The following is a 9,901-nucleotide window of genomic DNA, read 5'->3' as shown; positions in this document are numbered from 1 at the left end:
CCACCGCTGTCACTAGTAAATGCAGGCTGGTATGGATACTGTGGTTCACTGTGGCACCTAACAAAAATATCCCAGTGTTCTCAGTCCTGCTTCTTAGATAATTATGGTCCCTTGCTTTGTTTTGTTTTGCGTGGGTCCGCAGGTGTAATTATTATTATGAACCATGGTTGGATGCGGGGTGAGCACATTTTACTGAAGGATCTGGTTGGGTTTGCCTATATAAGCAGACACGGACCCCAGTAAGATGGTACCAAGCCATTCGCTTTGACAGCTCGACAAAACCCTTCTTCGATCGCTTTCGTGCAGCTGCGAAGATGAAGAACTCCATCATCTTCATCCTGGCTTTGGCTTGCGGTAAGTGAATCCTGCTACTAAAACTCTTTTAGAACAGAGCTCAAGCTCTTCTCGGAGAACATTTTGTTTCAAAAGTAAGGGGTCCGGGTGGGATGAAAGGCGGTTTCTCCTCTTTTTCTTTGTTGTTCCGTGGCTCAGCTGGTGGAAGTAATTTCACTCCTTTGTTGATGGCAGGCACCACAAGGCATCAGAGTGCAGGTAGGAAATATTGCCCTCACTCTGACTTGGCTTTGCAGTGATGCCAGATCATCATGTGGCACTGTGTGGAGGAGGCAGGTGAGGGCAATGCTTCCTGCCTCTCTATGCAGGAAGGTCTACTTTCTCTGAACCTGGAAGTTACCAACAGTGTGATATGGCTGCAAGAAAGGCAAAGGCTATTTTGGGCTGAATTCATAGAAGTTTAGCTTCCAAATTACGTGAGGTACTGGTTCCTCTCTATTCGGCCCTGGTTAGGCCTCATCTAGAGTATTGCGTCCAGTTCTGGGCTCCACAATTCAAGAAGGACGCAGACAAGCTGGAGCGTGTTCAGAGGAGGGCAACCAGGATGATCAGGGGTCTGGAAACAAAGCCCCATGAAAAGAGACTGAAAGAACTGGGCATGTTTAGCCTGGAGAAGAGAAGATTGAGGGAAGACATGATAGCACTCTTCAAATACTTAAAAGGTTGTCACACAGAGGAGGGCCAGGATCTCTTCTCGATCCTCCCAGAGTGCAGGACACGGAATAACGGGCTCAAGTTACAGGAAGCCAGATTCTGGCGGGACATCAAGAAAAACGTCCTGACGGTTAGAGCAGTACGACAATAGAACCAGTTACCTAGGGAGGTGGTGGGCTCTCCCACACTAGAGGCCTTCAAGAGGCAGCTGGACAACCATCTGTCAGGGATGCTTTAGGGTGGATTCCTGCATTGAGCAGGGGGTTGGACTCGATGGCCTTGTAGGCCCCTTCCAACTCTGCTATTCTATGATTCTTTCAATGCTAGAGTAACTTCTGCATTTGCCTAAAGCCCTTCTAAATCCCATTCCTGTCACCAGCTTCCTTTTGACCTAAGGGTAGACATATTGGCCCAACTTCCTTGCAGCATATATGAGGCTCTTATACCTGTTCAGTCCAGTATTACTGGAAGTATTTTCATGAAGGGAGGGCTCTGTACCAAGCAGTTGCCACAGATGCGTGAGGGTTCTGTCCCAAGAGTAAGGGGGATCAAGGCCAGAATCCAGATCCAGTAAAGCAGAGTTAGGCAAGGGATACAGGGCCAAGTCCTAGTTCCAAAAAGAAGTATCAAGCAAGGAAGTGTAAGAAAAGGTGAGGGAAAGTCTAGGTTCTGGTAACACAAGCAAGTTCATGTAGCCCAGGACAGCTCTACCAAAAGCTCAAAGTGGAGACTCATAGGAGCTAGAGACAAATGTTGCTTCAGCAACAAGCAAACTCAGACTGAGCCTTAGCTAGAGCCACAGCTCAATCTGAGCGGCTAGCTTTACCTTCAGTGGGAGGAGCTTCTTCAATTAAAGGAGCGTCACCAGCTCCAACAGCCGTTGACTTGGACAGCATAGGGTAGATTGTAGTTGCACTTGGGCTTCTGGGCTGGAGTCAGAGAAGGGTGACATGACTGAATAAGCCTTGAGAGGGGTTGGGAAAATGGGTTCCAGGGCAGTGGGGACATCCAGGGGACATCCCTGAGGGCCATTCCCTCTCTGATAACTCCAACAAATCCATGGCTCATCTCCTGAAGCCCCACCGACCCTGAGATCCTTCAGCCTTGGCTTAGTCCAACCTTGCCAAACCCTCTCTCCACTCTTCCCCAGAATGGAGTGTTGCTCTTCCAGGAGGAGCTGTTGGCACTGGCATCACCTCTCCGTTTAACGAGATGATCCAAATGAGTACCATTACCTTCAGCCTGGCCAACTTCACCAACTACGGATGCCACTGTGGACCAGGGACCCAAGGTTTCCCTGTGGATGCCATTGACAGGTAAGGCTCACCTGGGATCAGCTGTATTGCCCATCTCATCTCTCGGTTATCAGCCTTCCATTTGAATCCAGAAGACCAGCAGGTTTACATTCATAGAATCATAGAATTGTAGAGTTGGAAGGGGCCTACAAGGCCATCGAGTCCAGCCCCCTGCTCAACGCAGGAATCCACCCTAAAGCATTCCTGTCCAGCTGCATCTTGAATGCTTCTCGTGTGGGAGAGCCCACCACCTCCCTAGGTCATTGGTTCCATTGTCGTGCTGCTCTAACAGTCAGGATGTTTTTCCTGATGTCCAGCCGGAATCTGGCTTCCTGTCACTTGAGCCCGTTATTCCATGTCCTGCACTCTGAGATGATGGAGAAGAGATCCTGGCCCTCCTCTGTGTAAAAGCCTTTCAAGGACTCGAAGAGGGCTCTCATGGCTCCCCTCCGTCTTCTCTTCTCCAGGCTAAACATGCCCAGTTCTTTCAGTCTCTCCTCATAGGGCTTTGTTTCCAGACCCCTGATCATCCATGCTTAAGTGGTTGTTAACCAGGAAGTCTTTGCAGAAATAAGCCCAGCGCAGAATTGCTTTTACAGTTCTCCCCGTACACATTTTTCAGACGATTTCGGCATGCTGAACTTACCGGGTCTTCTTTCTAATGTGGAACCAATGTATTAGGAATTGGAATGGATGCAGCCTTGTCAATAAGCTCACAGACATTACTAGCCTGCACAAAATATTTACCAGCCGCTGGGGGCTGACAGAAGAGAAACTGCAGACAAAACACTAGCTTGAATAAGCTTTTCCCCAACTTCCACATGTTTTGAACTCCAACTCCCACCAGCCCCAGCGAGTATCATCACTGGTCAGGAATGTTGGGAGTTGTTGTCCAAAACATCTGGTAAGCAACGTCCTGGGGGAAGGCTGTTTTAAATACTTAGCGAGGCAGTTGGCTGCTAAAATAAAATGAATTCACCAGCTGGTTCAAGACAGCCAGAAAGGGGTAAGGTCTTCCACCATATCAGTGCAACCACTTAGAAGGCCCTGCCTCTTGTCATCATCAACCATGACTCCCCGTAGATGAGATACTAGGCAAGGGCCACTCTTTCTGATCTTAGGGAGTGAATAGGTTGATACTGGTGGGAGACATGAGAGCACTCTTCAAATACTTAAAAGGCTGTCAGGATCTCTTCTCGATCCTCCCAGAGTGCAGGACACAAAATAACGGGCTCAAGTTAAAGGAAGCCAGATTCCGGCTGGACATCAGGAAAAACTTCCTGACTGTTAGAGCTGTACGACAATGGAACCAGTGACCTAGGGAGGTTGTGGGCTCTCCCACACCAGAGGCCTTCAAGAGGCAGCTGGACAACCATCTGTCAGGGATGCTTTAAGGTGGATTCCTGCATTGAGCAGGGGGTTGGACTCGATGGCCTTGTAGGCCCCTTCCAACTCTGCTATTCTATGATTCTATGATCTATGGGGGATCCCTTGAGCATCTTGAACATAATCCCTGGACATTTTGTCATTCCAGGGCATTGTGGGAAGGGAAAACACGGTAGCTTCCAGTGGGGGGTTGTCATGTTTTATAGGACCTCTCATGCTCGTTTGATTTTACCCATACTGCTCTGGCATGACAGCATTTGCAGTGTACTGCTTATCGAGAAAACTGAAGTTGTGGCCGTAACTGTGGCCACTGGGAGCCCAGAGTGGAGGCATTGGCAGATGTTACCATCAGCAGTGGTTCCTCGCAGTTTCCTGTGGATGCCGGGTGCTGGTGACCAGTCCTGGGTCCAGGCTTTTGGAGTCCGTTGGGCAATGCACCCTCAGAAGGAACGGCCATTATTATTATTATTATTATTATTATTATTATTATTTATTTATTTATTTATTTATTTATATAGCACCATCAATGTACATGGTGCTGTACAGAGTAAAACAGTAAATAGCAAGACTCTGCCGCATAGGCTTACAATCTAATAAAATCATAGTAAAACAATAAGGAGGGGAAGAGAATGCACCAAACAGGCACAGGGTAGGGTAAGCAGGCACAGGGTAGGGTAAAACTAACAGTATAAAGTCTGCACAACATCAAGTTTTAAAAGCTTTAGGAAAAAGAAAAGTTTTTAGTTGAGCTTTAAAAGCTGTGGTTGAACTTGTAGTTCTCAAATGTTCTGGAAGAGCATTCCAGGCGTAAGGGGCAGCGGAAGAAAATGGACGAAGCCAAGCAAGGGAAGGAGAGACCCTTGGGCAGGCGAGAAGCATGGCATCAGAGGAGCGAAGAGCACGAGCGGGGCAATAGTGTGAGATGAGAGAGGAAAGATAGGAAGGAGCTAGACTGTGAAAAGCTTTGTAGGTCAACAGGAGAAGTTTATATTGGATTCTGAAGTGAATTGGAAGCCAATGAAGAGATTTCAGAAGCGGAGTAACATGGTCAGAGCGGCGAGCCAAGAAGATGATCTTTGCGGCAGAGTGGTGAACAGAAACCAACGGACTGATGTGAGAAGAAGGAAGGCCAGAGAGAAGAAGAACCTTCCCCATGTCTCGTCTATGGGGAGTCCTGGTGGATGGCGAGAAGAGGCAGGGCCTTCTACGTGGTTGCACCGATATAGGGAAACACCTTACCCCCATTAAGCCTTCTCTCTGGCTGTCTTGAACCAACCTTTAGTGAGTCTACGTTCTCACCGTCATTGTCTCCAGCTGCTCTTGCTCTCCTCTTCCTCTTTCATGACTCCCACTTGCTTGCTGGTCAGGCAGAGAGACCCAGGGAGCATGTAGGCTGTGGTATCTCCTTCGCCTCCTTCTCACCACCTCCGTGGTCTGGCCCAGAGTGAGAGGCAGATGAACAAGCAAATTGCCATGGGGAAGAGGAGAAGCCACTCCTAGGGGGTCTTGTGAGTGGGCCCTTGCTGGGATGAGGGCCCTCGGCAGCTGCCCAATCATGCCTACCTTTGATGCCGACCCTGGTGGTGACACCAGGCCTGAATGATACCTATTCCCCTCTCTTTTGACTTTCCTTTCACCCACAGGTGTTGCCACAGCCACGATTGCTGCTACAACAAAGCAGAGATGTTCGGTTGCAACCCACAGGTCCACACATACAGATTCTACGCCCAGAGGGATAAAATTAAGTGTGGTAAGTAGAATGGAAGTCTGGCCCACTTCAGTCAGAATCCGGATTGGCATCGGACCAGGCTGGGCCTAAAGCGCTTCGGACCCCCTCGGCCCGATGTGGGGAGATGGTAAGACGCCACCCCCACTTGCCCGCGGGACTACCTGAGCTGTCCTGCTGACACACGTCCTTGTCCTCAAATAGAGGACTGTTACCTGTAAAGTAGAGCAGAGGGCACTGTGCACTGCCTCGGGGCCAAACTCCGAATCTGAACTGAAGCGGGATGATTCGGACCACTTCACTCAGAATCTGGATTGGCATCAGATCGGGCTGGGCCCGAAGTGCTTCGGACCACCTCAGCCTGATGTGGGGAGATGGTAAGATGCTGCCCTCACCTGCTCGCGGGACTACCTGAGCTGTCCTGCAACCACATGTCCTTGAAGAGAGCCACCATTTTAAATTTCTTAAAGCTAAGGTCTCAAACTACAGAAATGCCCCTTTACAGCTGCCGTAGTTCACGATGTTAGATCTAGAAAACTACAGAGCCCCCATCCTCCTTTTAAATGGCGGCTGTCACCGAGGATGCAGAGCTGTAGGATAGCTCAGGTAAGTCCTGAAACTTCAGCTGGTACAAAACAGGGCAGCCCATTTACTAACAGGGACTGGCCGACGAGACCACATCACGCCAGTCCTTTTCCAGCTTCATTGGCTGCCAGTCCAGGTCCGGGCCCGATTCAAAGTGCTGGTACTAAAATCCAAAGCCCTAAACGGTTTGGGGCCAGGTTATTTGAAGGACCACCTCCTTCCATATGTACCTGCCTGGACCTTAAGATCATCCACAGGGGTCCTTCTCTGTGAGCCCCTGCCAAAGGAAGTGAGGCAGGTGGCTACCAGGAGCAGGGCCTTCTCTGCTGTGGCACCCCGACTGTGGAATGAGCTCTCTAGAGAGGTTCGCCTACGTTATACTCTTTATCTAAAGGATAATCTCATATGTATGTGCCTTGACCTTAAGATCATCCACAGGGGTCCTTCTCTGTGAGCCCCTGCCAAAGGAAGTGAGGCAGGTGGCTACCAGGAGCGGGGCCTTCTCTGCTGTGGCACCCCGGTTGTGGAATGAGCTCCCTAAGGAGGTTCGCCTGGCGCTACACTGTACTCCTTTCGTCACCAGCAGAAGACCTTTTTATTTTCTCAGTATTTTAACTCCTAATTTAACTTAAATTTAAACTTTGCTGTTTTAATTCCAGATTTTAACCTATATCAATTTTTTGCTGTGTGGTTTTACCCTGGTTGTGCTTTTTATATCGTATTTCGTATTTGTGTTTTTAAATTTGTTGGTTGTTTTTATGCTCTTCGTGGTTTTAATTTTTGTGAACCGCCCAGAGAGCTTTGGCTATTGGGCGGTATAAAAATGAAAGAAAGAAAGAAAGAAAGAAAGAAAGAAAGAAAGAAAGAAAGAAAACCAGATTTGCTTCTGAGGAATTAGCCCACATGGCCAAACAGGGTTTTCATCAAGGGGAGTCAATGCCATGTTTTGCTTTCCCTTGGCTCTCCTCTTGGTAGAAACTGCTGCTGAAATCACAGGTCTTTCATTTCTCTACAGTCAAGTCAAGGGACCGCTGTGAGAAGATGGTGTGTGAGTGTGACCAAAAAGCGGCCAACTGTTTCCGGAAGAATCTCTTCACCTACAACTCACAGTTCAAGAATCACCCAGTGGCCAACTGCAAGGCACAGCGGCCATTTTGCTAAGGGTCACAGGATGGGTGTCACTTCTCTCTATAGCATAAGTCCGGCTCTGTCTGGCTCTTAATCAATTTACCCCCGTAATGGGACTGCTGAAAATCTTCTTATTGGGTGGCATAAGTCCATTTAAAAATAAATAAATAAATAAATAAATGCATTGAACGACTATCTTCGCACTGCTTAAGTGTTGTTCATCTGCGTGAAACTTGGCATGGAGTATGATCTCTCACACGGTTATCTCAATTCCTGACCATATGTGGCACAAAGAAGGGCTCAGAAGGGCATGTGCCCCTTCAGATAAATGGTGTGCCCCCCTCCCATTGCTGCGGTACCTGAAGGAAAGGCACATTTCATATATGAAGTGTAATAACCAGGAATTAAGATCAGGTTGCAAACCCAATGTCGTGTTTCTCAAAAAACCCTGCCCTCTTGGGAGACAACAATGAGGCCTGCTAAGTAATTCACCAAGCTTTATTCAAGCCATAAACATCTCTTCCCACCTGAAGAAAGTCTAATCTCTCTGAACTTTCCCCTAGTCAAAACTACGCAAACTAAGTGAGACAATTGTCCTTTCAAGAAGAATGGAAAGCCCCTTCCCAAGATGCGTTAACTTCAGACAGACTAGTTCTGAGGCAGCTTCTGATGGGATGCGAGCCGGGCTGACTTTCTCGGGCCTTCCTTTAGCTTCACCCGTTTTAGACTGAGGTGTACTCCTGGATCGGCTAACCTCTCCATGCTCTCCCCCTCAGAAGAATGTTGGCTTCCCACTGACTGTGTATTATTTGCCCTTGAGGAGATAAGCTCTGGAGAGGTTTCACTCCCAGCTGGTGAAGAGCCCGTAAGAACTTCCTCCCCCACTGGTACAGGCTGGCCTGTTTCTGGCACCAACTCCTCTACTTCAGAGTCTGGTTCTGACTGATCACCTTAAACACCTTCTTCCAACCCAGGGGGAGCAAGGCAAGACATGACTAGGGTAACCATATGAAAAGGAGGACAGAGCTCCTGTTTTTTTAATAGTTGCATAGAAAAGGGAATTTCAGCAGGTGTCATTTGTGTATATGGAGAACCTGGTGAAATTCTCTCTTCATCACAGCAGTTAAAGCTGCAGGAGCTATGCTAGAGTAACCAGATTTAAGAGGGCAGGGCTCCTGCAGCTTTAACTGTTGTGATGAAGAGGAAATTTCACCAGGTTCTCCATATCTACAAATGACACCTGCTGAAATTTCCTTTTCAATACGACTGTTAAAGATACAGGAGCCCTGTCCTCCTTTTCATAGGGTCACCCTAGACATGACACCCACATGCTCAAAAGAGGGAATGTAGGAACAGCAAGCCGAAGCCAAAGAAACGACCACCATTTGTAACAGCAGGTTGAAGGAGCCCCAAAGTTTGCAGCACTGCAAAATATTTGGGGAGAGGGGCTAGAAGGGTGGGGGGAATGCAAATAAAAAAACCACACACAGCCCAATGAGATCTGAGCGTGCTCATTGGCTCTAGATTGCTATTTGATGGTTGGGGACCAAAAAAGTGACAACTTGGTCAGAAGGGGCATGGAATGGAGCATTCTGGGGAAAGGTACGAATGCTGTGGCAAAATCTGTACTCCCGTTTCCAGAACATTTTCTTTCCCTGCAAAAATACCTCATACATTTCTCTTGGTGGCATTTTTAAGTTAGTGCCTCAAGATGGCTGAGGGTGCCTTGCGTTTTTTGTTCTTTATACATCTCTCCATAGCTTTGCACTCTGCACGGCTGCCTGCGCTTCCTGATCTGAAAAAAAAAGCCCTCTAGAAGGAGTCTTCCCTTGAGCTTCAATTGAAGTGTAGGAAGTCTGGGAGGCAGCAGAGAACCTGAGAGATGGACGTACAATGAAACACAGGGCACTCACACCATGTTGTAACTAAAGCAAACTGGAGAGAGTGCGGTGTAGTGGTTAGAGTGTCGGACTGGGAGTTGGGAGATCCGGGTTCTAGTCTCCACTCGGCCATGGAAACCCATTGGGTGACTTTGGGCGAGTCACAGACTCTCAGCTCAACCTACCTCACAGGGTTGTTGTTGTGAGGATAAAATGGAGAGGAGGAAGATTATGTACCCCGCCTTGGGTCCCTTAAGCGGAAAAAAGATGGGATAGAAATGCAATAATAAATAAATTAAATAAATAAACTCCAGAACTCCACCCAATTTTCTTTTGAATGTTTTTCAAAAGCATTTTTTTAAAAAAACTGAATGACAACAGTTAGGAAAAAAATTGGAAGAAATTTTCAGCACAGCATTCGAGAGGACTGAGCAGGCACACGCCACACTGCAACATTTTATTGCAGGTTCTCACTTACCTCTTCTAACATCAATTTGATCTGTAGAAATCAGCAAGTGAGTCTTTTTTTTTTTTTTAGAGTGGAAATAATCACGGCTATCTCCTTAACACTTTCACATCAGGCTGCCACAGAGAAGCAGAAGGCTGGTACAAAGAAAGAATAGGTGTTATCTATACACAAGTCAAATTTAGAAGCAAGGAACCCACATCACTTCCTGGGGCACCTGGTGTACATGGTGTAGATCAGCTAACAACTGAAACAAACAGTAGAATCATAGGATCATAGAATAGTAGAGTTGGAAGGGGCCTATAAGGCCATCGAGTCCAACCCCCTGCTCAATGCAGGAATCCACCCTAAAGCATCCCTAACAGATAGTTGTCCAGCTGCCTCTTGAAGGCCTCTATTGTGGGAGAGCCCACAACCTCCCTAGGTA

General features: G+C 47.7%; 1 protein-coding gene across 2 annotated transcripts; it reads left to right on the top strand.

Moving 5' to 3' along the window:
- The first annotated feature begins 207 nt into the window (after window positions 1-207).
- LOC134411342 (phospholipase A2 homolog otoconin-22-like) lies at window positions 208-7,216 on the top strand. 2 transcript variants are annotated; one of them, XM_063145076.1, is made up of 4 exons: window positions 208-354; window positions 2,180-2,324; window positions 5,333-5,439; window positions 7,016-7,216. In XM_063145076.1, the coding sequence occupies exons 1-4, from the start codon at window positions 315-317 to the stop codon at window positions 7,159-7,161; spliced, it is 438 nt and encodes a 145-aa protein (XP_063001146.1). In that variant the 5' UTR covers window positions 208-314; the 3' UTR covers window positions 7,162-7,216. The 2 variants fall into 2 exon arrangements, with proteins under 2 accessions (XP_063001146.1, XP_063001145.1); XM_063145075.1 differs by having other exon boundaries at window positions 2,159-2,324.
- Window positions 7,217-9,901: the final 2,685 nt, after the last annotated feature.

This window comes from Elgaria multicarinata, chromosome 20, assembly GCF_023053635.1.
Source record: "Elgaria multicarinata webbii isolate HBS135686 ecotype San Diego chromosome 20, rElgMul1.1.pri, whole genome shotgun sequence".
Lineage (NCBI taxonomy): Eukaryota > Metazoa > Chordata > Lepidosauria > Squamata > Anguidae > Elgaria > Elgaria multicarinata.
Note: the sequence above shows the minus strand (reverse complement) of the source record. Positions and strands in the feature narration are given on the sequence as shown.

Coding starts and splice junctions, on each gene's coding strand:
- LOC134411342 (XM_063145075.1), top strand. CDS start 315: ATGAAGAACTCCATCATCTTCATCCTGGCTTTGGCTTGCG. Junction 355..2,158: donor CATCCTGGCTTTGGCTTGCG/GTAAGTGAATCC, acceptor ACTCTTCCCCAG/AATGGAGTGTTGCTCTTCCA. Junction 5,440..7,015: donor GAGGGATAAAATTAAGTGTG/GTAAGTAGAATG, acceptor ATTTCTCTACAG/TCAAGTCAAGGGACCGCTGT.